The sequence below is a fragment of the Scomber scombrus genome, chromosome 3 (assembly GCF_963691925.1).
Source record: "Scomber scombrus chromosome 3, fScoSco1.1, whole genome shotgun sequence".
Classification (NCBI taxonomy): Eukaryota; Metazoa; Chordata; class Actinopteri; order Scombriformes; family Scombridae; genus Scomber; species Scomber scombrus.
In genome coordinates, this window is record NC_084972.1 from 24,948,852 (window position 1) to 24,973,549 (window position 24,698).

Genomic DNA, 24,698 nt, shown 5'->3' on the forward strand with positions numbered 1-24,698 from the left:
GCACTGAAATGAAAATACGTGTAAATCATGTAAAGTACCTAAAATTGTACTTATTTAAGTAAATGAATCAAGTTACTTTCCATCAGTGAGTATGGGCAACCCTGTCCGCAAAAAACTACTAGTTGTGATTTATGCCTGAATTGCATCACACACAAAAAATATGTTAAGTTGTGTGCATGAAGTTGGTTGCTAATGTTATAATGTGGCAAAGACAGAAGTCTCAGAATTCATGACTAAATATATTAAACACACACAGAAAAAACATTAGGTAGAGGAGGAACCGTGGTCATTAGAAGATACTCACCAACTTTAGATATCAGATTACAGACAACAGTGAGCAGTACATCTTTTTTTGGCTTCTTAAATGGGAAAAAACCATCCCTTGATGATGTCTTGGTAATGTCATCTGGATTAACTCTGCTTGGGTTTGGAGACAATGAATTATAGCAGACATCAAATGTTACAAACTGTGAGTAGAAAAGAGGCAGACAGGGTCAAATGAAAAGGTGCGATTGGATGCATTATGGAAAATGTAGGATCCAGTGTTTTTGGAGCTTCCCAAGTGTATAGAAATGTCACACTTTGGTTTTAGAGAATGCAAATGCAACCCTCTCTCTAGATAAGGGCACAAGACACAGACAGGTGGAGTCTATGACTAGTTAGATCCTTTACCCACATGTTTAGTACATACGTTATCATAAAGTACTGTGTAGCTTCTATAACAGGCTGTGGAGACCAAAAGTGATCCAGAGAAGAACCGTGATGGACGCACTAGCTGAGATGGACGTAACTTATGGGGTGGCCCGACATGTTTCCAAGAATAGGGAATGATGGAGGGAGCTTAGTGTGGCTTTATGTCCCACAGGGTATGAAGAGGGTTGAGAAAATAATTAAGTACCTCAAACTTGTATTTCAGTAAATGTACTTAGTTACTTTTCCACCACTGGGACAGGCATAATGGTTGGAACATGGATGTTGTGCTGGGTTGTTAATATTATTAACTGGTATAAATGTCCTGTGTTCTATCAATAGGATTTAATTATTAAGCATTTCAGTTTCACTCTGACAAATAGTGTGCAATAAGTCGAACCTCCAATTTTGCCCATTTACTACCCAGAAGCTACAGGTCACTATAGTGAATCGGCAGAAATGAGAATCCTCTGCTCCTGCCACCCATGAACATGCTCAGATGTGTTCATTAAGCGCTCAACGAACCAAGCCAGGGTCTCCGCAGTGATGGACAAGAATCTGGGCAAACTATCTATGCACCATATCATGTCTGTTCAAGAGACTCTGAAGTGCGGACTTGAGATCATGCAGCGATCATGAGCATATCAGCCCCTCCCCTCCCCATCTTCTCAGCTGCTCGTTGAGTGGCAGCAGCCAATCAGAGCTGACTAGTTCTGCAGCAAACAAAAACAGCGTAAAGGCCCAGGAGGAGAAGAAAAGCGTTTTGGAGCAGATTAGAGTTTAGTTAATAGTACCAGTTATGAATCAGTTTATTTTCCGTGGACTTTCTGTGTGCGTGAATGTAAAAAAGTAAGTGCAAGTTTACCTGCATTTGAGTTTAATTTGTAATTATTTCACTACATGTAGAGGCAGCTTGTTAAGTTGTTACAACCTGTGTTTAGCTAAGTTTCACAACTAATCCATATTACCAAGAAATGCTTAGGATGGATGTTTATGGCATTTCCTTTATTTCTTTAAGCTATATTTCTGGCATAATTATTCTGTAACTTTATGTATGTAAGCAGGACAGAGTAATAATAATACTTTGGTGTTTATTGAGTGCAGATAATTGATGCATAATGTGTAGTGTTGTTTTGGTGACAGTTCATGCATCCAGTTTAGTGCTATTGTGTGATTAATGCATAATTTGAATGTTAAACTTTAGAGAGTGCCACCTGGAGTGTATGAGACCATAAAGGCATGTTTTTCAGTTAAATATGTGACGTACCAAATGAAGGAGACTGAAGGCCAGTTTATTCATTATTTTATAAATATTGTTTCTTTTGGTCCTTGCTTTAATAGAGTATATGCAGACCATTACTTACCTTGAATTTGCAGTGTTATTTCCATGGTCAGTTGCAGTATGTAATGTTAGGATTACATTTAAGGTGTAACCTAATTGCCTCTGGATTTTGCATATGTTTGTTTCCTGTAGACCACACACATTCGCCTAATAAATGGTAAAGGAAGTTCTGCCTCCTCTGTGTCTGATCAACACCCCTTGGCGACGGCTACCACACCTGAACCACTCAGTCTCAGCTACAATGTCTGTATCATCTGTGACAATTTAAATTATTGTGGAGTCAGGCTCCCTCTACTGTCCATAATGTTCCTCTGCCCCTCAACCTTCCACTCTTCAAACCACTCATTATTTTCACACAAGTTGAAAGTAATAAATGATAAATGGAAAATAAAGCACAATTACGACAGAATGAAAACTTACATTATGTCTCAATCTAGTGTCGCTGACCATGCTTGGTATCAATAGTGAATGATGTATGAGATACCCGAAGGACACTTAACTTCACAAAGCTGTCTGAGAATAAACTCTTTTTGTGTGAAAGACGTTACACCTTTATCATTCTTATCGGGTAGTTGGGTTTGGTGACCTTGTGTAATTACAGCATAGATTTACCCAACTTCAACCTGAGCAGAGGTCAAATCAGACATAAGAAAAACATACATCTGTGTAAAACAATCACATGTGTTTTTTTATTTCTCTTGTGTGAAACAGTTACATGTAATCAGTAAGATTTGTGACATAAAGTCACAGTATTTCAAACTAGTTGTCATAAAAAATACAGACAGTGCCACAATCAACAGTCGTGTGTATATTGGTCCGGTAAGATTATAAGAGCAGGACTGTGTCATGTTTAAAACATTCAGATAAGTTGGTCTATTGTACAGTACAAGCAAAACGAACTTTGTCTTTGTTTTAAATGAGATTTTGTTCGAGTTCATTGCATTCAAGTATAACCCATGCAAAAGCTTAAACCACTGATAAAGAGGAAGATAATAGGAACATTACAGTAGCTGATGAGTGTTGTTTAAAGCCTACAGGTGTTTTTCCATTTTTAAAACCGTGACTTTGGTTAGTGTTATCATCCAGAGGGGAGCCTCTGTTTTGGTGTGTGAGAGCACGTGGCTGAACCCCAGTTTCTTGTACAGTGCCACAGCAGCAGTCTGGGTGGAGCTGGTTTCCAGCACCACCTTGGAGAAACCTCGTTCCTTACAGAAGTCAACCACTGTCTGAGTCATCCTGTAACCCAGGCCTGCACGTCTACACAATGGCGAGATTATCATTCTGAACAGTTCGCCGTACTTTTCCTTCCCGCTTTGTCTGGCCACTACAGCCACAATACCCACGATCTGGGACCTCCCATCGACCTCAGCCTCAGCCACCCAGAAACAGTCATCCGGTCTGCTCAGGTAGTTCCCAGGGATGTCCTGCATGTCAGTCCGGAGTCTCCCTCTGACATAGCTGGCATAAAGCTCATGACAGCAGTAGTAGACAAGGCCCACCCAGACTCCTGGTAATACCACAGCCCATAACACAGATCCAAGGAGGTAGCCAGCACTACACAGAGCGAGGGTGATGGTGAGGTAGTCCGGGCTGGTCATGGCGTTGTGAAAACATGGACCGATGTGCTCCTGAATGCCGGTGCTGAACAGCCTCAGCACCGTGTCCTTGTCTGAGGGACGGTAGCGGCGGATCAACAGCTGCATGACCACGATGAACTAGAGGAAAATGAACCAAAGAAAAAAAAGGATTCACGTGTGAAATCTTTTCACTTAAACTAAACCGACAAATCCTACACTTTTAAGGGCTTTCAACTGGTGTTGTTTTCATAATTGATTATTCTGCTTATTAATTTTCTCATGAAAAATGCCCACTTATGAACCTGAGTTGGTATCAAATTCCTTGTTTTATTTAACAATGAGTTCAAAACCCAACAATATATAGTTTTCTCTGAATTCAGTCTTACTCAAAAAATGACTGAAGTTGATCATCAATTGTATATAGTTGCTATATGATTTTATCAATAAATTTAGTTTTTCTTAAGCTTTTTTAATGTGAGATACACTACATCAATCCAGTTTTGAGTGTAGTAACTGTCGTAAGATGATGGATGATGTAAGCTCATCTTGTAACATGACTGTACAACATGGTAATAACATAGTGTTTGTTGGGCAGACCATGTGCCTGTGTTACTATTACGAGAAAAACTGTACTGACAACTACTGGTAGTATTTGTCAGGTTCTGGTTCTTTTACAATAGATAAAGTCTCTCCTCTGCTATAGCCTGGCCTGTAGCTGCTAATCACAGCAGTCAAGTCGCTCTTAAAGTAATCTCTGCCTCTGAAACCCCCCGTAGCTTCCTTGTAGTTTCAGCGGTACTTTTAAAGAAACGTGGCCGTTCCTTGCACACACTGTTCGGGCAGCGACGTCGTACATTCTGCGGGAAAGAATGGTTCTGGAACAGGTGTTGCGTCGAAGTTTGTTACCCCGTCAATACGTGTCCCCCGTTCTCCCTATAACTTCAACCAGTAGTCTTGTGAGCTGGCTAACCTAACCCCAACCACAGCTATCTCTACTACGCCTAACCACAACCATTATCTAAATCCTAACCCCATCCGTGGAGGTGGTGCTAAGGGGAAACGCAATTTTAACAGGAAGGGAAACATTTTTCGAGGGGAGAACAGATTTGGACATAACACCTGTTTGACGCCACAACATGAGCCAACTTAACTTTATACAGGCCTTCAATTAGCGTTAACTAACAGCTTCCGTAACATTGACCTAGTTAGACTTGCCGTGAAACACGACTAAAATGCTCAGCCAATCAGTTTACTTTATAATATATTTATTTATGAAACTTAATAGCCCTTACATTACTGTGAAAACTGGTCCTTGTTGAGTTAAAATTAGGTCCAAGTTTGGGCTCAGGTGAACTAGGAACAAACCCAACGAGGTAAAGGTAACAGTTTACATAATTACGACGTTCACGAAGCCACTGTGTTGCTTTGTTTTATTTAATGCCAGTTCGAAGTACAGAGGGAAAGTAAAGATGACACCACTGGTTGAGTCTATGCAGCAGCAGCATTTAGTTGACTCTGAGGACGCGGTGCAAACCTCATGCTTAATCCTCACCTCTCATACTTGGCCACACGCTCAATATAAGGGAATCGGTGCACTTTGCAAGCATTAATCTTTCCACATACCGTATTCCAGAAATCCCAACCCGCGTGATCTCGATGCAGTTACAAAACAGGAGAGGGGCGTTCCTTATAGTTACCCTACAACCAAGCTGACTAGTCAATCAGCAACGACTTCAAGTTTATTTGCAGAGGCAGCCTCAAAACGCTAGCAACCACAATGAAGACTCAGGGTTTAATGTATAAACTGAGATTTATTCAACCTAATTTTTCACATGCAGTGGCGTGCAGAGATGGTGGAGCATGAGGGGGGCCTTCATGGCTTGATGTGGAGCAGTAGCCTAATAAGAAATCATACTGTTGGTTTGCACACAGAATATGAGGTGGGCCAGACTACCATCCAAGACTGTTCTCTAAGGTTTTTATATCAATTTAAAAATATATATTTTTAAGTTTTGGTCCAGTGACATCAAATTGTTATTTGGGTTTTTTTTGTTTTTTTTTTACATCAAAATCCCTCTTTTCATTTTCTGTAATGTAGAAAGGGTAAGTAAATACTGTCAAGGGGGATTTAAAGTAGTCAGATCCAAAATCCATGTATTTATGGGGACACTTTTTGACAAAATAATCTTTTGATTTACTTCAGTGTTTGTGCATCTTTACTGAAGATGGTTGTGAGATGATCATCTAGTTTCATGCAGCTAATAACTAAATTTGGTGGCTCATGTATGTAGCCATCAACTGCACATCTAAGTTAATTGGAGAAATTAAAGTCAGTCGGACACAGTTGGAAACGGTTTAAATTCTTGACCAATGAGCCTACAAGCGACATTACAATATCATGTTTGAATTAATGTCTTTATTTCACGCATTGGGCGGTGGTTAATATTGTTTTCTAATCCAGAAATCTTTTATTTTATTGTTATTTTTATTGTCATTTCACTGAATTTATCATAGTGCATTAAATATGATTTTTTATTGTCTAAAAACATTAAGTTGTGTGTGATATAACTGTTAATGCAAATCACAACCTCTCATGCTGGTCCATACATTCAGTTTAATAGAATCGCTACATTTGCAAACCATTAATCTTTCAATTGTCCAGAAAAATTCCAACCTAGGTGATCTGTGATGTGGAAACAGTTTGACGTAAATATGAGAGGGGAGTTCATCCGTCTACTGATAGGAACTTACCAGTGAATCTACATAATAATGCAAGTAATGTAAGTTAACTTGGGATAGACTTATTCAGAGGCAACCTCAAAATGCCTTCAAACACAATGCAGACTCAGAGTTTAGTGCATAAACTAAGATAAATTGAACATTATTGTGCACCTGCAGTGGTGTGAACAGATAGGTGGAGTATTCAGCGGCCCTTTATGCTTGTTTACTTTTAAAAAATTGATCTGATTTGGTTAATGAATGTTGCAAGCTGAGCTGACTGTCTGAACACCACCAAAATGGATTCTGTATGATTTCTTGAGAACGATACAGTTTGTAGGTAAAGACGACACTTTAATTGACTCATGTCCCTTTAATGCAGTGTGCAGACTGTGTTGCATAGCTCTATGCTTGATAAGCAAACATCAAGGTTTATTTAAGTAGTATTCAGGTTCAACATTTTGTAATCGGCAGAGGTACAGGGGTGGGTGGATGAGGCACAAGAATAATTGGTCAGTGGTATCAATATAAAACAGACCTGAGAACAACGAGGTGTCAGAGCCAAGATGAAGACTTTGTGTGTTGTTATTGTTGTACTGAGTTTCACCTCAGTGTGCCAGCCTGCATCACTGGCCTGTCAGAAGCTGCTGAAACCAGCGGAAACAATTCCAGTTGTAAGTCGCTTCCCACATTCATATCTAATGATGTATTTTTCAAACTGCCTCATTAGACAAAATTAAATTGAACCTACTTCGGCTATTTATACTATTTTTCATTTTTCAGAAATGTATTTTAAGAAAAAGTATTCACACTTAAATTGGCAGATTAATGATAAACATTTGCTTAAAAAAAGTTTCCTACAATGTTTCATTTTCTTGTAATTGCAGTTGGCTGGGAGATGGCACGGCATAGCCTTTTCCTCTGAACTCTGTGTGCTTCCCAAATTAATGAACGCTGTTCTTTGGCCAAGTATTGTATTGGACGTTACTGCTAAAGACACGGCAAATGTTTATGATGTCAACATTAAAATGAACACGTAAGCAATCATTTTACTTAAAATGGTGGTTGATGAAATTATTTGTTGGCGTGAATCTTTAAATAAAAATGTATCCCACAGTCAGAGTTTTTGTGCATCATACATGTCCATGCACTGTCCAGTTACTCTTTCACTTAATAAACCTTAAACAAATCTTTTGCAGGCATGGATATTGCGCCAATCAATCTGAAACATATTTCGCTCGGAACAACCACATTTTTGATGTTGACAGCAACAGTAAGAGTTTTATTTAATATACTGTGTGCACTGGTGTTTAATTGCTATTTTAATTTTTACTGTGCACTGCAGACCTGACTTATTGTCTCATTCACTTGTTTGTTTATTCTCATTCTGTGACATGACCATACAAAAAAAAGGAAAATAGATTGCAGTGATAGATTTCAGTACTCTTCTAGGGTATGAAGTAATTTGTAGGATGCTCTAAAATAGAGCTGTTACACTTGTTTTTATTTTTTAATAATGGTATTATAATATAAAGCTTTTATTGCTGCTGAGAATGTAAACTACTAACTAAATGATTATTACCATCCACACTCTTTTTATGTTTCTAACAGATCTCCCAGTTGGTGACCCACATCTAATGCTGCAAACTGGCTGTCCTGACTGCATCGTTGTAAAGACGAGTGATGAAGTTAAAGTGATTGAATTCTACAGTAAGGACAATGTAGTGATGAATTAATCAAAAGAATCAAAACATTGTGAAATATTGGAAACCATATTATTATGACAGTGAAACTCACTTCAGGGAGACTGCATGTCATGAAGACACTAATCTCCTTGCCTGTCTTCAGACCATTCATAATTCATTATTCCCATTTGGATTAGATTAGTTAACTATAAAATATAATCCAGACATATCTGATGAAGGGACACATATTGCTAACTAATACTGATGGTTAAGGCATGCTAATTTAAAATGAAAAATTCAAGGTGCACTAGATAAACATCTAGATAAACTCCACTGCTCCCCTTAGCAAACTTCAAAGTGAGTTTTAATTCATTGTTTAGCTGTCCAGCTGAAATTTAACTGTTTAGTTTCATTCTCACTGCCTTTGTATTGCTGCAGCAGGCAGCTGTACACTACCAAATTGTAAATGGCAGACACAGTTAGTGAGTAGCAGGTGGATGTAGCGGAGCATTTAGCAGCTCAAGAGTCAGATATTTCTCTCAGCAGCTGTAAAGACCAAAAAACAAACTTAAATAGTGTATAGGGTAGTGAAGTAGGAGGGGGTGCTGGTTTGAGAAGTGTTTTTCCCATCCTGTATTTCCTTCTCCAATTTTTATTTAAGCAATATCCTAAACATTCTCCCAGATCATGTACCGACCCTATAAGTTTTTGTTTTTTTTTTGGGGGGGGGGGCTATTTTTGGTTTGGCTTTTTTTTTTTTTTTTTTTGATAAATCACACACTGGGAGTCATCGTTAAATTCTACACTGAAATCTTTATGTACACAGTCTTGAACCTTGACTTTTTGTCAAAAAGCCAGATATTTTCAGAGCAGTTTTCCTTTTTTAGTACTGATGATGAAACCAGGGGAGTACATCTAAGATCTAGAAGTGCTCAAACTAACAAGTCCACCAAATTAAATGACCAAACCACCATGTGCTCCAGACATTCAAGTTAATTCAAGAAAGAAAATCATGACAAAGCTTTTATCTTCACTGTATCTCCTCTTCACCAGGTAGGCGAAGCACTGTCACTGCTGACGAGATGAGGGAGTTTGAGACACAGACAGAATGTCTTGGCTGGAAGAAACCGGAAGTATTAAAGTCAGATCACGGTGAGACTTTTACATCTTTTTGATTTTTAATGGCCTGAAAAATCGTATGAATCTACTTGGACAGTTCGAAATCTCAATGTAGTCTGGGTATTTCAAACAGGAGAGACCAGAGCATGAAGTAAAAAGAGTTGTTTATTATACAGATGATATTGATGATTAGGTATTTTCAAAAGTCTTTGGTGCTTGGACTTTGCAGCGAGATTTTGAATCAGTCCTGAGCAGCAGCAAGATAGATCCCCCCATGGAGTCCAGACACTGGTGGTGGTGGCTGATAACTTCAATCAATCAATCAATCAATAAATCAATCTTTATATAGCGCCAAATCACAACAAGACATCTCAAAGCATTTTTCATATAGAGCAGGTCTACACTTTTTCATTCATTTAATTTAAAGAGACCGAACATCCCTCCATGAGTAAGCACTTGGCGACAGCGGGCAAGGAAAAACTCCCCTTTAACAGCAAGAAACCTCAGGTAGAACCAGGCTCTAGGTTGGCGGCCATCTGCTTTGACTGGATGGGGTTGAAAGAGAGAGAGAGAGAGAGAAAGGAGAAATAAAGAGGAGAGGGAGAGAGGAGAAGGAGGCACAGCGACAATCGACTTCAGCTGATGAGGTTGATGAAGTGATACACTGATTAATCTGGAGACTGGGTGGTGATGGGGAGGTGGTGGGTCGCGTAGAACAGCATCAAGAAAGTACTAAAGCATAGAGGGGGAAAGCATAATAAGCTGCAATATGACAGGCTGACGAAGAAGGTGTGTCACTGTGCTATTGGTCAGATGTGAGCAGGTGATGTGAACAGCTGACAACTTAATTGATGCCCCAGAGATGACAGCAAGAAAATGATGCGCTGTGACAAGGATCAGAATGACCGAGGGATAAGAAATAAAACTATAGATGTGAGCGTGCAAAAAGATGGTCTTCCTGTCTGAACTTTCTCTTAGCTTCATTACTCTGATATAACAAAAGATATATAATAATTTACCATAGAATGTACCATAGTAACACTTTAAAATTGTCATGCATTTAATGCAATATAAACTGATGATATTTTTGTTGTTAGTGTTAATCTAATTTGCCTTTCTGTTCCCTGCACAGACTATGACACCTGCAAGATAATTGAAGACAACACTGATATGAACAACGAGGAAATAACGTCTATAATTAATGAGAGGTTGGAAAAGGCGAAAGAAGAGATCGTTAAATGTGTTGGAGAGTTTATCATTTATATTCTTGCTAAACTTTTTGAGGCGGCCATCACTGGATAGAGCCTTTGCTGCAATATCAGTGACTTCAAACCTACGAATCAGAGTCACTTTTGATCCACTGATCTGGATTAAATACAAACTGAAAGACAAAAGCTCTCGGGTGTCTCAATAAACACTATTTCTCCTCATCTTTCAGAAGTTCAAGTGTTATTCACAATAACCTCCAATACATCCACCTAGATATATTGGTCTACAAACACTATTGGGTTTAGCATTTAAACTTGCGTTAAATATAGATGTAATCTTGGTTTCAACCTGTACAACACATAAGAACATCAAGTAATACAGTGAAAGATGAGTTACATACACAACATGCACACATATCGTATAAGACCAGGGCTCTGTTCCATAAAGCAGGATTACCAAATAAGCCAGGTTTATTTTGTTAGTCTGGCTCATTTTCCAGCAGATTCGGTTTCATAAAGCAAGCTCAGCATTGTGTTCAAGCTCAGTTACTACGGCAACTTATGCTGGCAAACTCACCTGGTCTGGACCAGGCTAATTGTCAGGCTAAGCCTGAGTTGCTGCGTATCCTGAAAGAAAAGAGATGATTTAACATATTATATGGATTCATTAATCACCAAAAGTTCACATAAAGTCGACTTAATAATAGACTAATCATATAAATATATATACACATATATATAGTCAATTTAATACTCATATATACATTCATACATAGCCCTACATAGTCGAGTACATACTCAACTTAATTATATATATATGTATGTATTCGTGTCTGTGTGTGTGTGTGTGTTCATAATATTGAACATTGAGGCCTGACAGAATAACAGCCTCATAAATATTGGACAACTGCAAAAATATTTGGACAAGAGATGTAATATTTAAATCCATGTCTTTAACTGGTAGGAAGCGCTGTTTTAAAAGGTATTGGTTATAGATTTAGTACATTTCAAATAATGTCTTAAAAGTCAACTAAGACGTGTTTAGTGGATCAATCAATCAATCAATCTTTATTTGTATAGCGCCAAATCACAACAAAGTTATCTCAAGTCACTTTACACATAGAGCAGGTTCTAAACCGTACTCTTCAGGTTTTAATTTTAAAGAGACCCAACTTTCCCACATGAGCAAGCACTTAGCGACAATGACAACAAAAAACTCCCTTTTAACAGGAAGAAACCTCAGGCAGAACCAGGCTCAAAGTGGGCGGCCATCTGCCTCGACTGGTTGGGGTAGAGAGGAGAGAGAGGAAGAATAGGAGAGAGAGAGAGAAGCACATTGAAAATCAACATTGAAGTTAGAAGGTCCGGGACTGGAATCTGTCATCCGGACGTCTACAGGCCCAGATTACCTGTGAGACGAGAAAGCACAGACAACTCCGGGGAAGAAGTTTAGGTTATTGAATGCATTAGTAGTACATGAATGTTAATGGATATGGATGGATGGATAGAGAGAGAGGAGAGAGAGAGAGAGAGAGAGAGAGAGAGAGAGAGAGAGAGAGAGAGAGAGAGAGAGAGAGAGGAGAGGAGAGAGGAGCTCAGTGCATCATGGGAGTAGGAGTCCCCCGGCAGTCTAAGCCTATCGCAGCATAAACTAGGAGCTGGTCCAGGACAAGCCTGGCCGGCCCTAACTATAAGCTCTATCAAAAAGGAAGGTTTTAAGCCTACTCTTAAACGTAGAGAGGGTGTCTGCCCTCCGGACCGAATCTGGGAGATGTTTCCACAGGAGAGGAGCCTGATAACTGAAGGCTCTGCCTCCCATTCTACTTTTAGAGATAATAGGAACCACAAGTAGGACTGCATGCTGGGAGCGCAGTGTTCTGGTAGGTACATAAGGTATTATAAGCTCTTGAAGATATGATGGAGCCTGACCATTAAGAGCTTTAAAAGTGAGGAGAAGGATTTTAAATTCTATTCTAGATTTTACGGTAAGCCAATGCAGTGAAGTCAAAATGGGAGTAATATGATCTCTCTTTCTAGTTTTTGTCAGAATGCGTGCAGCTGCATTTTGGACCAGTTGGAGAGTCTTTAAAGATTTGTTAGGACAGCCTGATAATAATGAATTGCAATAATCCAGCCTAGAAGTAACAAATGCATGGATTAGTTTTTCAGCATCATTTTGAGACAGGATATGTCTAATTTTTGAAATATTGCGCAGATGAAAATAGGCAGTCCTTGAAATTTGTTTTCTTTTTTAGTAGTTATATCATTAGATAATGTGTTTCTGAGGTGTTTAGGGCCAAGCACAATAACTTCAGTTTTTTCTGAGTGGATGCATGTCTAGGCGTTTCCCTTTTTCTGTTAATTGATTAAGGTCCAGTCTATATAACGACCTCAACCCATGCGCTGTTTCTCTATTAGTCAAGGCGTGTCCTTTGATTGAGGAGCTTGTACATGACAGAGCTGCCATAGTACACAGGGCACTGCAACAAGAGCGCACCTTCAGAGACAGATCAGACCCATTCAATCGATCAGCAATTTTCTGCCAGCCTTTCTCTTGGATTTTATTTATTGTTTTTTGTGATCATATGTTTAAATCCTTCATATGTCTTCAGCAGAAGTGTGTGCTAGAGACTGCTGCTGCTCTGTGGCTCTTTTGTGGTGGATTTTGTCATTGTGAATCCGTGTGATCTGTGTTCGACGTCATGGGCTGCATGTGAATGGCGTGCACACGCAATTAGTCTGAATACTCTAGCTTGTCTTAAATTAATTTGATTGCGTGAACGACGATGGAACTGCTGTAGCCTGATCTCATGTGTTAGGCTCATTCAAGTCAGGTGTTTGACAATAAGCGCAGCTTTTCTGAGCTTGCTTTATGGAACGGACCCAAGTTTATCTATTTAAAAAAAAGTTTTTGGCCACTGAGAAGCCATTAGGAAGGGAGGTTTCTCATTTGATTCATTGTAGCCATGCAGATACTGGTTTCATTTGCTCTTAAATCTCTGAGATCCCTGCTGTCATTTCAGTATATGAATATAAACTGATTTGTGTTTATCACTTCATTGAGAAATTCATTTTTTTTTTTAAATGTCCAACTTTAAAAAAAAGAAGAAAATGTTTTTGTTCATTGAGAAGCAGGGTTGGTAACAAACATTCACTGTTTTTCTTTTATTTAATGTACTTCCTTTTCCTCACTTACCTCAATTCCTTTCTTTCTCACTAATTGGCTGTTTGGTTCACCTTCTGTCACACCTAAGTGTCCTGACTGACTTCACCTTGCACACTCAAGCCCTTATTAAAAGACAGCATTCCTTCTCACTCATTCTCTTTTACCTTCACATGTGGTGGCAGACCTGGTAAGAGGTTTTATCTTCTTTAGTTTACATTTTTATCCTATGTGTGTTTAGTTTACTGAAAACTTCATTTACCTTTTTAAGACATGGGAATCATTTAATTTGTCAGAATGTAATTTTGTATTTTTTTTTTGTCAGACTTTGAAACCCATGTGTGTCTTTGATGATTGGAAAAATTATGAGGCTACATGAACTCAGTGATATCTAACCACTTGTTCATTGTGAAGCCAGCTGCCTAATTTATATTGAGACATGTTTTTGCCTCTCTGATCAGAAAAAGGATAAGCAGCTGAGAATACGAATATAGGACATAACGATACAGTTTGTAGGTAAAGACGACACTTTAATTGACTTGTGTCCCTTTAATGCAGTGTGCAGACTGTGTTGCATAACTCTGTGCTTCATAAGCAAACATCAAGGTTTATTTAAGTAGTATTCAGGGTCAACATTTGGTTTATGGTAATCAGCAGAGGTACAGGGGTGGGTGGATGAGGTACAAGAATAATTGGTCAGTGGTATCAATATAAAACAGACCTGAGAACAACGAGGTGTCAGAGCCAAGATGAAGACTTTGTGTGTTGTTATTGTTGTACTGAGTTTCACCTCAGTGTGCCAGCCTGCATCACTGGCCTGTCAGAAGCTGCTGAAACCAGCGGAAACAATTCCAGTTGTAAGTCGCTTCCCACATTCATATCTAATGATGTATTTTTCAAACCGCCTCATTAGACAAAATTAAATTGAACCTACTTAACCTATTTGTTCTGTATTTCCTTTCCCAGAAATGTGTTTTGAGAGTATTCACACTTAAATTGGATGATTAATGATAAACATTTGCTTAAAAAAAGTTTCCTACAATGTTTCCTTTTCTTGTAATTGCAGTTGGCTGGGAGATGGCACGGCATAGCCTTTTCCTCTGAACTCTGTGTGCTTCCCAAATTATTGGGCACTGTTTTTTGGCCAAGTATTGCATTGGATGTTACTGCCAAAGACACAGCAAATGTTTATGATGTCAACCTTAAAATTAACACGTAAGCAATCATTTTACTTAAAATGGTGGTTGATGAAATTATTTGTTGGTGTGAATCTTTAAATAAAAATGTATCCCACAGTCAGAGTTTTTGTGCATCATACATGTCCATGCACTGTCCAGTTACTCTTTCACTTAATAAACCTTTAACAAATCTTTTGCAGGCATGGATTTTGCGCCAATCAATCTGAAACATATTTCGCTCGGAACAACCACATTTTTGATGTTGACAGCAACAGTAAGAGTTTTATTTAATATACTGTGTGCACTGGTGTTTAATTGCTATTTTAATTTTTACTGTGCACTGCAGACCTGACTTATTGTCTCATTCACTTGCTTGTTTATTCTCATTCTGTGACATTTGTTTCTAAAATTTTGATACATTATTGATACATTATTATAATATAAAGCTTTCATTGCTGCTGAGAATGTAAACTATAAACCAAATGATTATTACCATACACACACTTTTTATGTTTCCAACAGATCTCCCAGTTGGTGACCCACATGTAATGCTGCAAACTGGCTGTCCTGACTGCATCGTTTTGAAGAGAAATGACATTCTAACTATTGAACTCTACAGTAAGGAGAACATAGTGATAAACTAGTCAAAAGAATCAAAACATGGTGAAATATGCAAAATAAGATTAATATGACACTCACTGTGGAAAGACAGTGCACACCATGAAGACACTAAGCTCCTTGCCTGGCTTCAGACCTTTCATAATTCATTATTCCCATTTGGATTAGTTAACTTTAATATATAATCCAGACATATCTGATGAAGGGAAAAATATTGCTAACTAATACTGAATGTTAAGGCATGCTAATTTAAAATGAGAAATTTAAGGTGCACTAGATAAACATCTAGATAAACTCCACTGCTCCCCTTAGCAAACTTCAAAGTGAGTTTTAATTCATTGTTTAGCTGTCCAGCTGCAATTTAACTATTTAGTTAAAACAGTTAAGTTATTTCTCTCAGCAGCTGTAAAGACCAAAAAAGAAACTTAAATAGTGTATAGGGTAGTGAAGTAGGAGGGGGTGCTGGTTTGAGAAGTGTTTTTCCCATCCTGTATTCCCTTTTCCAATTTTATTTAAGCAATATCCTAAACATTCTCCCAGATAATGTACCAACCCTATAAGTTTATATTTTTTTGGCTATTTTTGGTTTGGCTTTTCTTTTTTTTTTTTGGCAAATCACACACTGGGAGTCATCGTTAAATTCTACACTGAAATCTTTATGTACACAGTCTTGAACCTTGACTTTTTGTCAAAAAGCCAGATATTTTCAGAGCAGTTTTCCTTTTTTAGTACTGATGATGAAACCAGGGGAGTACATCTAAGATCTAGAAGTGCTCAAACTAACAAGTCCACCAAATTAAATGACCAAATTAACATGCCCTCCAAAAACTCAAGTTAATTCAAGAAAGAAAATCATGACAAAGCTTTTATCTTCATTTGCATCTCCTCCTCACCAGGTAGGCGAAGCACTGTCACTGCTGACCAGATGAGGGAGTTTGAGACACAGACAGAATGTCTTGGCTGGAAGAAACCGGAAGTATTAAAGTCAGATCACGGTGAGACTTTTACATCTTTTCGTTTTTTTTTGTTTTTTTTAATGGCTTGAAAAATCATATGAATCTACTTAGACAGTTTGAAATCTCAATGTAGTCAGGGTATTACTCTGATATACCAAAAGAAATATAATAATTAACCAAAGAATGTGCCATAGTAACATTTTTAATTGTTGTGTACATTATACAAAATAAACTGTTATTTTTACTGTCAGTGTTAATCTAATTTGCCTTTCTGTTCCCTGCACAGACTATGACACCTGCAAGATAATTGAAGACGACACTGATACGAATAACGCAGAATTAAAAGCTATAGTTAATGAGAGGATGGAAAAGGCTAAAGAAGAGATCGTTAAGTGTGTTGGAGAGTTCATCATTCTTATTCTTGTTAAACTTTTTGAGGCAATCATCCCTGGCTAGAGCCTTTGCTGCAATATCAGTGACAAACCTACAAAACAGTCACTGATCTGGATTAAAGACAAACAGTGAAAGACAAAAGCTCTCGGGTGTCTCAATAAACACTATTTCTCCTCATCTTTCAGAAGTGCAAGTGTTATTCACAATAACCTCCAATACATCCACTTAGATATATTGGTCTACAAACACTATTGGGTTTAACATTTAAACTTGCGTTAAATGTAGATGTAATCTTGTTTTCAACCTGTACAACACAGAAATAAGAACATCAAGTAATACAGTGAAAGATGGGTTACGTACGCAAGAACAGTTTTTTATTTTTTAATGTATTTGGCCACACACAGCAGGGTTGCTGTTAGGAAGTGAGGTTCCTGGATGAAAAAGTATTTTACATCATTGTGTACTGTACAGATTTTCTTTCAGTCAAGTCTTTAAAAAAAAAGAAAAAATCATTGGTAGGTTTGAATATTGTCACAGTGATTCTGACTCTTTTTGCTATGAGTGTAGTATATATTTATGGGTCACTAGGTCATGAATAGCGCCTGTGCAGGGGTTTGGCAAAAGCCACAAACAAAAGGTATTTTCCAACTTCACCTCATTAAAAATAAAAACTCTGTTGAATGTTGTCTTTTTCAATGCAAACCTGAATTTCATGTATCACCATCCACACTACAGATGTACAGTAATGTTTCTCATTTGGCTCATTGTAGCCACACAGATATTTATTTTATTTGGTTTGAAATCTCCAACATCCCTACTGCCATCTCAGTTACATGAATGTAAACTGGTTTGTGTTGACTTTTCATTAACAATGTCCCTTCTGCTCTTGAAAATGTACAGACCTCAGTGGGGTGCTCTTGAGTATAACAAGTAACACGGAAACAGTCTATGGGAGGAGATGATAAATGAACACAATGTTTAAAAATCATGATTAATAATTTGAAAGATGCTAAGATCGCGTAAATATTCTACACATGGTGAAGCTAAAGCTGTTTAATCCATTAAAATTATAATACATGTAATTGAAAGATGTTTAGGGCACGGAGAGTTGCTTGAAAGTGCACCGGTGAACTGTAGACTAAAGAGATTGAGTTGTGACACAAAGTCAAATGTGACATAATAGTGAGCTACAACATCTGTTTGGTCAAGGAGCAGATATAGTACACGGTCGCCCATAAAGTTGGAATAAAATATTTTTTACCTCTTTCCATGAAATGATTGTGAAAATGTGATTTATTCTTGATAAAATGTATATATTCTCAAAATTGTATTCATCAATCTCATTGCACCGGGTCAAAGGTGATTACTGATGTGTATAAATAGAAAATAAAAGGAATGTGTCTGAAAACAAAATTATTCCAACTTTATGGGCGACCATGTACTTACCAAAATACACTCCAAAACGAAATATGAAATACAGCTTTACATTGATTCTTAAAGTGAACAAAAGTATCAACAATCACACAGTGAACCAAAAGTCTACTGCATACAAATACTTGCATCTGATAACATGATGTACAGAAAACAGAAACACTCAAACTTCAACTGAATTTCTAAAATGAAAAGCATAAAACAGCAAAATAAAATGATGAGTAAAAGGAAAAGTTCCATAAATCTTTGTTTCAGCAGACGCACTCATGTGTACCTGTTAAGTCACACATGAGTTAATGGTCCTTAAGAACAGAGAAAAACACTATCAAGGAAATATGCCTTCACTCAATTTCAGGCACTCTGTTCACACTGAGATTGTTGTCTGTTGTCTGGCTTGTCTTGGAGGCTTGATTTTCTTCTCCACATTCAATACAGCGCCGCCAGATCTGCAGGTATGCTGTTTTGATCTTCTTTATTTTGAACGCATACACAACTGGGTTTACAGCCGAGTTAGCATGAGAAAGCACAATACCAACATAGAAGGCTGGTATTGGTACAATATTCTCCCCACCAAGGTAAGCAATGCAGTTCATGATGTGGAGCGGGAGCCAGGACATGGCAAACAGGACCAAGACCAGAGACAGAGATCCTGCTAGCTGCCTCTCTTTCTTCAGGTAGTTGTAAGACTGTGTTTGGACACCATTGCCTGGTTTCACTCGAAGGTTTCCTTGAATGGTAATGAAGATGTAGCCGTACAACACAGCCATAATCAACAGAGGTATCAGTGTGCAGATGAAAAAGTTAAAGTAGACGAGATATGACATGGGGATCACATCTATAAACCGGCAGACATTTGTAGAGTTGGCTGACTCAGGCAAGGGGTTTTGTTTGTACCATCCAAGCATAGGTGCAAAACTCAGTGGTATTGCAACAAGCCAACATGCTGCTACCACAAACCAAGAATGTCTCTGTGTGACTGTCCTTTTGTACCTATAGAAACAATGAATAAATATTAGTATCATCAACAATATTTATGTATGTGTTCTGTGTCAAAAAAACTACAAAATCAATAATCCAAAACAGTAATAGGCGGATGTAATGAATAAAATGTGAAGTATATAACTATATGCCTCTCTCACTATCCAAAATACCTCACAATACATGCATGTAGGTTTTGCATTAGATTACATTCAACCCCTTAGTCTGGCAGTACTCTTTTACTTCTCTCTGCATATTCATGAAGTATAAGTCTGAATAATTTTACCTGAAAGGGATATACACAGCTGATGAAGAGGCAGCCATGGAATGAAATGTTCACTTTTCCATCCACCATCACAGCTAATGGTATGGCTACGCAGCCAACCATTAAGTCAGCCACAGCCAGAGAGACGATGAGGCAGTAGGTGGGCTGTTGAATGCTCTTACTGATCCACAGGGCCAAAATAACCAGTATATTACCCAGACAGCAGCTGAGAGCAATGAGCACCTCCATCACCATGTAGATCCCCTTACTCACATCCATTGTGCGTCTAGGTATTCAATGTGCAGCATGTTTGCATGTGAGCATGAACACACTGTGCTCTTTGAGGAAGTCATCACCCTCTTCGTAGTTAAAAATAATTATATATCTAGAGGTTCGACAAATCTCGAACCATTGGTTTCAGTGGTTTTTAGAACCCACCTTCAAGCACGCTATTTTGGCAAATAGAGGAAGTCACAAAGCCACATTTTTGAAAAAAACTAAAAATAAACTCAGCGCTTTCATCAGGTTTGCTGGAACAGCTGATGTGTTTGCAGCAGTGTGAATTCCGGTATACATCAAGGCATGACACTATATTTCCGCTCAATTAGACATCTTGTGGCTAATGCAAATCTTTCCAAATGAACTACATACATTGTTCATGTATGTACAACTGATAACTTCTTAATAAGACAAATGAGTTGTGGAGCATCTGGTCCAAAATATGTTCATTATTGACTTAACATTTGACTTTTTTTTTTCTTTGTCCATGACTTATTAAAATGTATCACCTAAAACATAAACTTACATTTTTTTGACTGCTCGACCACTTCTTTCCAGACTGAAATATCTCAATAACGAAATGAAACATGGCTTTGGTGATGAGTTGAGGTTACCTGTAATAAAATGTGCTCTATACTGTAGATAAAATTGCCTTCCCTTTCCTCGGTGATATCCCTGTCCTTTCCTGTATTGTAATAATGCGATTGGTTATGGTTGAAATTCGAGCTGCACATTAATTTTCTCCACAGGATTAATTGTAACGATCTAAACTTTTCATCTACTGCTATCATCAGGTCAATTTGTCCAATACTTTGTTTTATGACCAAATACCTGCAAAGCTAAAAGACATTCCCAACAGCCTCAGCTGTGTTTTTAATGCAAATTAGAAAATGTTTGCATGCTATTGTAACATAAGCTAAACTAGGATGGTGAACATGGTGACTATTATACCAAACATGAGCACGTTAGCATTGTCACAGTGAGTGTGTTAGCATTCTGACGTTAGCATGTATTTATAAAAGTGCTACTGCAACAACCAGCGCTAGCAGTGCTCTGTAAAAACTGCAAAACAGAGAGAAAACACAACCTCTCATAAACTCTTGATCCCTTTTCTCCAGTTTGGAAACTGCAGTGTTTACACACCAGTTTGTTTTTATAAGTAAATAAGTCTTGCTGGAAATGCTTAATTCAGGGTTAATATTTAGTTAACTTCATATCCACTCAGACACAGGCGGGTGGATGGTCAGTGATATCAATTTAAACAGAACTAAGAGAGATGAACAGGTATCAGAGCCACGATAAAGACTTCCTGTATCAACAGCCTGTAAGAAGCTGCTCAACACAGCAGACAAAGGCCCATATCTGAGTCTCTTTCCACATTTATAACATACTATGTATACAATAATAAAATTCCTATTTATTGCCAAGCATTTACAAAGTGAAAATGAATAAATAAACAATATTCCTTCCTTTTTATGATTCAGTTGGGACCTGCCATGTCCTCCCTAAACGCCTTATGGCCAAGTATTGCAGTGGATGTTCTCTCAAAGGACACACCAAACATCTGTGTATGCTCAATGTCAACCTTCAGGATAAAACATAAGCAATATTTTGTCGTGTAATTGTCTTTAAAAGATGCTTCACACATTCAAAGTATTTTATATATCTCCAAGTACAGTTGTTAAATCTTTAATACATTTGCAGGTATGGATATTGACACACAAAATTTGAGTCTGTTCCCTGCGAGAACAACATACTGTTTGATGTTGACAGCAAACATAGCAAGTAGCAGTATGAGTACAAGAGGAGTTTTGTTTAATATGCTGTTTGCATTTGTGTCTAATGGTGTGTCCTTTGTGTGTTTACTTGCTATTTTAAACTCCCCCCCACCGGCTCTCTTTCTCTTTCACTTGCTTGTTTACTTTGATTTTATTACCTTCCAGTAAAAAGAGTTGAAGAAAAAATAAAATTTGTTTAAAAAACCCACAAAAGTAATGCACACATATTTGTATACCTACAATACATTTAACCCACTACTGTAGTAGACATTGAAATAATTTTTTTGTAAGCTATATATTTATGTAATAGCTATATTATTTGTTTTTTCAACATTGTTATTTTCTAGATTGTATTTTTTTTATCATGTTAACAATAATATTTTTATTTTTTAACATTTTTGATACATGTGTTTCACTGCTGCTGACAATTTAAACCATTTAGTGATAGTTACCATCCACACTTTTCTACTATAATCTGGCTATATGTGATGCTGTAAAGTGGGTGTCCTGGCTGCCTCGTGGTCAACTACACTGACCTTTTTATGCTCTTTAGTAGAGAACTATGTGATAGAATAAGAAAAGATGTAATAATACTTCCAATAATGGTGAAATACAGTAAAATATGGCACTGGGACTCACTGCAGGAAGACTGTGCGTGCCACAAAGAGATTACTCTACTTGCCTGGCTCCAGACCATTCATAATTCATGATTTCAATTATGAGTTGCATTCACCCAATGACAATGTTAACATGCTGATATACAGCCGGTATAATATATGATATAAGTAATATATATCTATATGATATACACACATTATCAGTAAATCTGAATGTGTTTTTTCTCCAGTCTTTGTTGATACATGGCTGATCCCGAAATATCAACATCAACCTCGACCTTCAGCTCAGCAGCAGTGATATTCTTTCTCCTACCTGGTGAAGAGGAGAAACCCTTGAGGTGAAATCCTTGCAATGATATTCTGTCAGTTTACCTCACACCACTGCCATCTCACGTAAATGTTTATTTACGCACAGTATATGTCATTAAAAGCCTATTAGAGAGCAAGCAAACAAAAAAACCCCAGTAATAACTTAGTGTCACTGTCACTGATTATCATTTGTCATCTTTTCCAGTCTTATAATATGAACCTGTCACACTAGTGGACATGCATAGAGAGTGCAGTGTTGCTGAAAGGAACTGTTTATTGTTGAAAGCCTGATGGATAATGCACGATAACCCTCCGCTCATAAGCATTTTGGTTTAGGTTCATCTTTGTGTTCACCTATAGTTGTACTGAAGCCAATTCTGAGCACACTGCATGATTGACAACACAGGAGGAGGGTCAGGCCTGCACAACCACCCAGTCGAGTGAGCTGTGTGGTGGGAGAACCAGTAGAAAAAAGTGAGCCTCTTTGTGGCCAATGGCCTAGCCAAGAGCACAACTATAACACATATTTTCACAGACAACAATATTTTTGAAGGGAATTAATTACTGTTCATAAAATTATAGGCTCTAAAACCCAATAAGACCCCTTTTGTCAATAATTTAGTATTAACATGTTTAAAACCACAGCAACCAAAGTCCAAGGCATTCACTTTGTTGACTCACCTTTCCACCCTGACCTCCTCCCTCAATTTTGCAGCACTGACAACAACAACATCCCAGCATGTCCACCTTTGTCCCTGGTGGGTAGTCCAGACAGTAATCATCTCTTCAATCATCTTGTATCACTTTTGCCAATATTACCACACAGTTAACTTTTATAAATAAATATAATGTCACTTTGATTGACATGATTTTATCTGAAAATTACTGAGTAGCCTAATGTCAAATAAAGCACTAATGTAATAGCCTATCTTACTCAATATTATAATTTCTTATTCAATTTTATTTCATGCATCATTTACTCTTTTGTAAAATGTGTAATTAGCTATACTTTCTCAAATTGTTCAGTCATGATAACCCCTGTTATTAGGCAAATATTTTACCAACACTTCTGCTAAGGAGCCCACTTAAAGACATTTGAGAGTTTTATGCTGATGCTTGAGGGGCAATCCTTGAGCATTAGGATTAAGATTATGTGTTTAATGATGTACTCAGCCAGATCCCGAATCTTGCAAAAAGTTGAAAAAGCCAGTTGAAAACATTTGGATTTTTTCAGATTTGGTGATACAGCCTTAGAGAAAAAGTGGCTCTGATTCAGATCAAATATTTTGTCTGTCTCTTAGTTAACTCCACATAGTTGTCACATGGTAACTTGGCTGTAGGCAAAGGATTTTGGATCATGTCTTTTATATTTAATGATTGACCAAATCTAGGTCAAGGTAGAGGTTATGTAAAGTTACTGAAACGTAATGAACATCATAATTAGTACAACAACATCTGTGTAAAGACTTGCATTCATAATTTTCATGCAGTCTTTTAACACAATGTCATTGTCACTGAAAAGAAACCTCTGAATTGTGTGTTAATGTCATTTCAAATTATTTTGCTCATTATACCACAGCTAGACGGTAATCAGACCAAGACGCTTTTCACAACATACAATTTGACTTATTAAAAACAGGTGTAATAATGTGAATGTCACATGTGAGGTTTTTTTTCTTTTTCATTGTACACAATGTAGAGTGATGTTGGTCAATATATTAAAAACGCCTATGAATATAATGCAATATTGCAGGGCTGCAGTATTGGATTGCATCAGATGTCATATTTGTGATCTTTAATATGCTACAAAGGTGTAAGTACATTTTTTTTTATTGCATTATTGATAGAAATGATGCTCATGTCACTGTCCTTCTGAATAGCATGCAAGGGTAAGAAAACTGCATGTAAATACAACAAAATAATAGTAAATTATTTTATAATTATTACATGCTACAGCCTTATCACATCACAGTTTCTCGTGAGAAGCAGGCTTGTGACCAGAGAGTTGTGTTAACCCTTACATACTGTTCAGGGTTAAATTTGACCAATTTTTTACATTTGAGAGCTGTAAAAACACCACATACACATTTACACACTTTCCTAATGTGACCTACATTATACAAAATTAGAAATAAAGTGCATCCTTTTTTTGTGTGTGCAGCTGCAGATACACATTTTTTATATATGCAAAATTTACCTGTGTTTATAACTTTTTTTGTTTTCAATAATCAGCTTTCAAACATGTTGCATTCATCATATTCTATAAAATGTTCTCAGATTAATCAAACATTTATTAATGACTGATGGAGAATTTATGAATGTGAATTGCTGTAGAGTCTAATTATGAGTGACAATATGAACAGTATCTAAGGGTTAAGTACAAGTTTCTTTTGA

At 37.5% G+C, this 24,698-nt stretch overlaps 3 protein-coding genes across 5 annotated transcripts; 1 reads left to right on the forward strand and 2 right to left on the reverse strand.

The window, feature by feature from the left end:
- Positions 1 to 2,699: 2,699 nt before the first annotated feature.
- Positions 2,700 to 7,001, reverse strand: nat8l2 (N-acetyltransferase 8-like 2). 3 transcript variants are annotated; one of them, XM_062416540.1, is made up of 2 exons: positions 5,233 to 7,001; positions 2,700 to 3,747 (listed from the first exon to the last, which is right to left on the reverse strand). In XM_062416540.1, the coding sequence occupies exon 2, from the start codon at positions 3,733 to 3,735 to the stop codon at positions 3,064 to 3,066; it is 672 nt and encodes a 223-aa protein (XP_062272524.1). In that variant the 5' UTR covers positions 3,736 to 3,747; positions 5,233 to 7,001; the 3' UTR covers positions 2,700 to 3,063. The 3 variants fall into 3 exon arrangements, with proteins under 3 accessions (XP_062272524.1, XP_062272522.1, XP_062272525.1); XM_062416538.1 differs by lacking the exon at positions 5,233 to 7,001 and adding an exon at positions 4,902 to 5,226; XM_062416541.1 differs by lacking the exon at positions 5,233 to 7,001 and adding an exon at positions 5,162 to 5,183.
- Positions 7,002 to 14,180: 7,179 nt separating this feature from the next.
- On the forward strand, positions 14,181 to 16,824 carry LOC133978177 (uncharacterized). Its single transcript, XM_062416537.1, has 6 exons — positions 14,181 to 14,359; positions 14,569 to 14,717; positions 14,881 to 14,954; positions 15,203 to 15,298; positions 16,195 to 16,293; positions 16,541 to 16,824. Exons 1-6 carry the CDS (start codon positions 14,252 to 14,254, stop codon positions 16,708 to 16,710), a joined length of 696 nt encoding a protein of 231 aa, XP_062272521.1. The 5' UTR covers positions 14,181 to 14,251; the 3' UTR covers positions 16,711 to 16,824.
- A 1,595-nt stretch (positions 16,825 to 18,419) lies between these two features.
- LOC134006377 (adenosine receptor A3-like) lies at positions 18,420 to 19,163 on the reverse strand. The gene has a single exon (XM_062445450.1). It carries the CDS (start codon positions 19,098 to 19,100, stop codon positions 18,420 to 18,422), a length of 681 nt encoding a protein of 226 aa, XP_062301434.1. The 5' UTR covers positions 19,101 to 19,163.
- Between the last annotated feature and the right edge of the window lie 5,535 nt (positions 19,164 to 24,698).

What these genes read in the sequence shown, in the direction of transcription:
- nat8l2 (XM_062416540.1), bottom strand. Translation starts at nt 3,735, where the DNA reads ATGCAGCTGTTGATCCGCCGCTACCGTCCCTCAGACAAGGACACGGTG.
- LOC133978177 (XM_062416537.1), top strand. Translation starts at nt 14,252, where the DNA reads ATGAAGACTTTGTGTGTTGTTATTGTTGTACTGAGTTTCACCTCAGTG. An exon ending in CAGCGGAAACAATTCCAGTT is followed by an intron (nt 14,360 to 14,568) that starts GTAAGTCGCTTC and finishes TTGTAATTGCAG; the next exon opens with TTGGCTGGGAGATGGCACGG. An exon ending in TCTAACTATTGAACTCTACA is followed by an intron (nt 15,299 to 16,194) that starts GTAAGGAGAACA and finishes CCTCCTCACCAG; the next exon opens with GTAGGCGAAGCACTGTCACT.
- LOC134006377 (XM_062445450.1), bottom strand. Translation starts at nt 19,100, where the DNA reads ATGATACTAATATTTATTCATTGTTTCTATAGGTACAAAAGGACAGTC.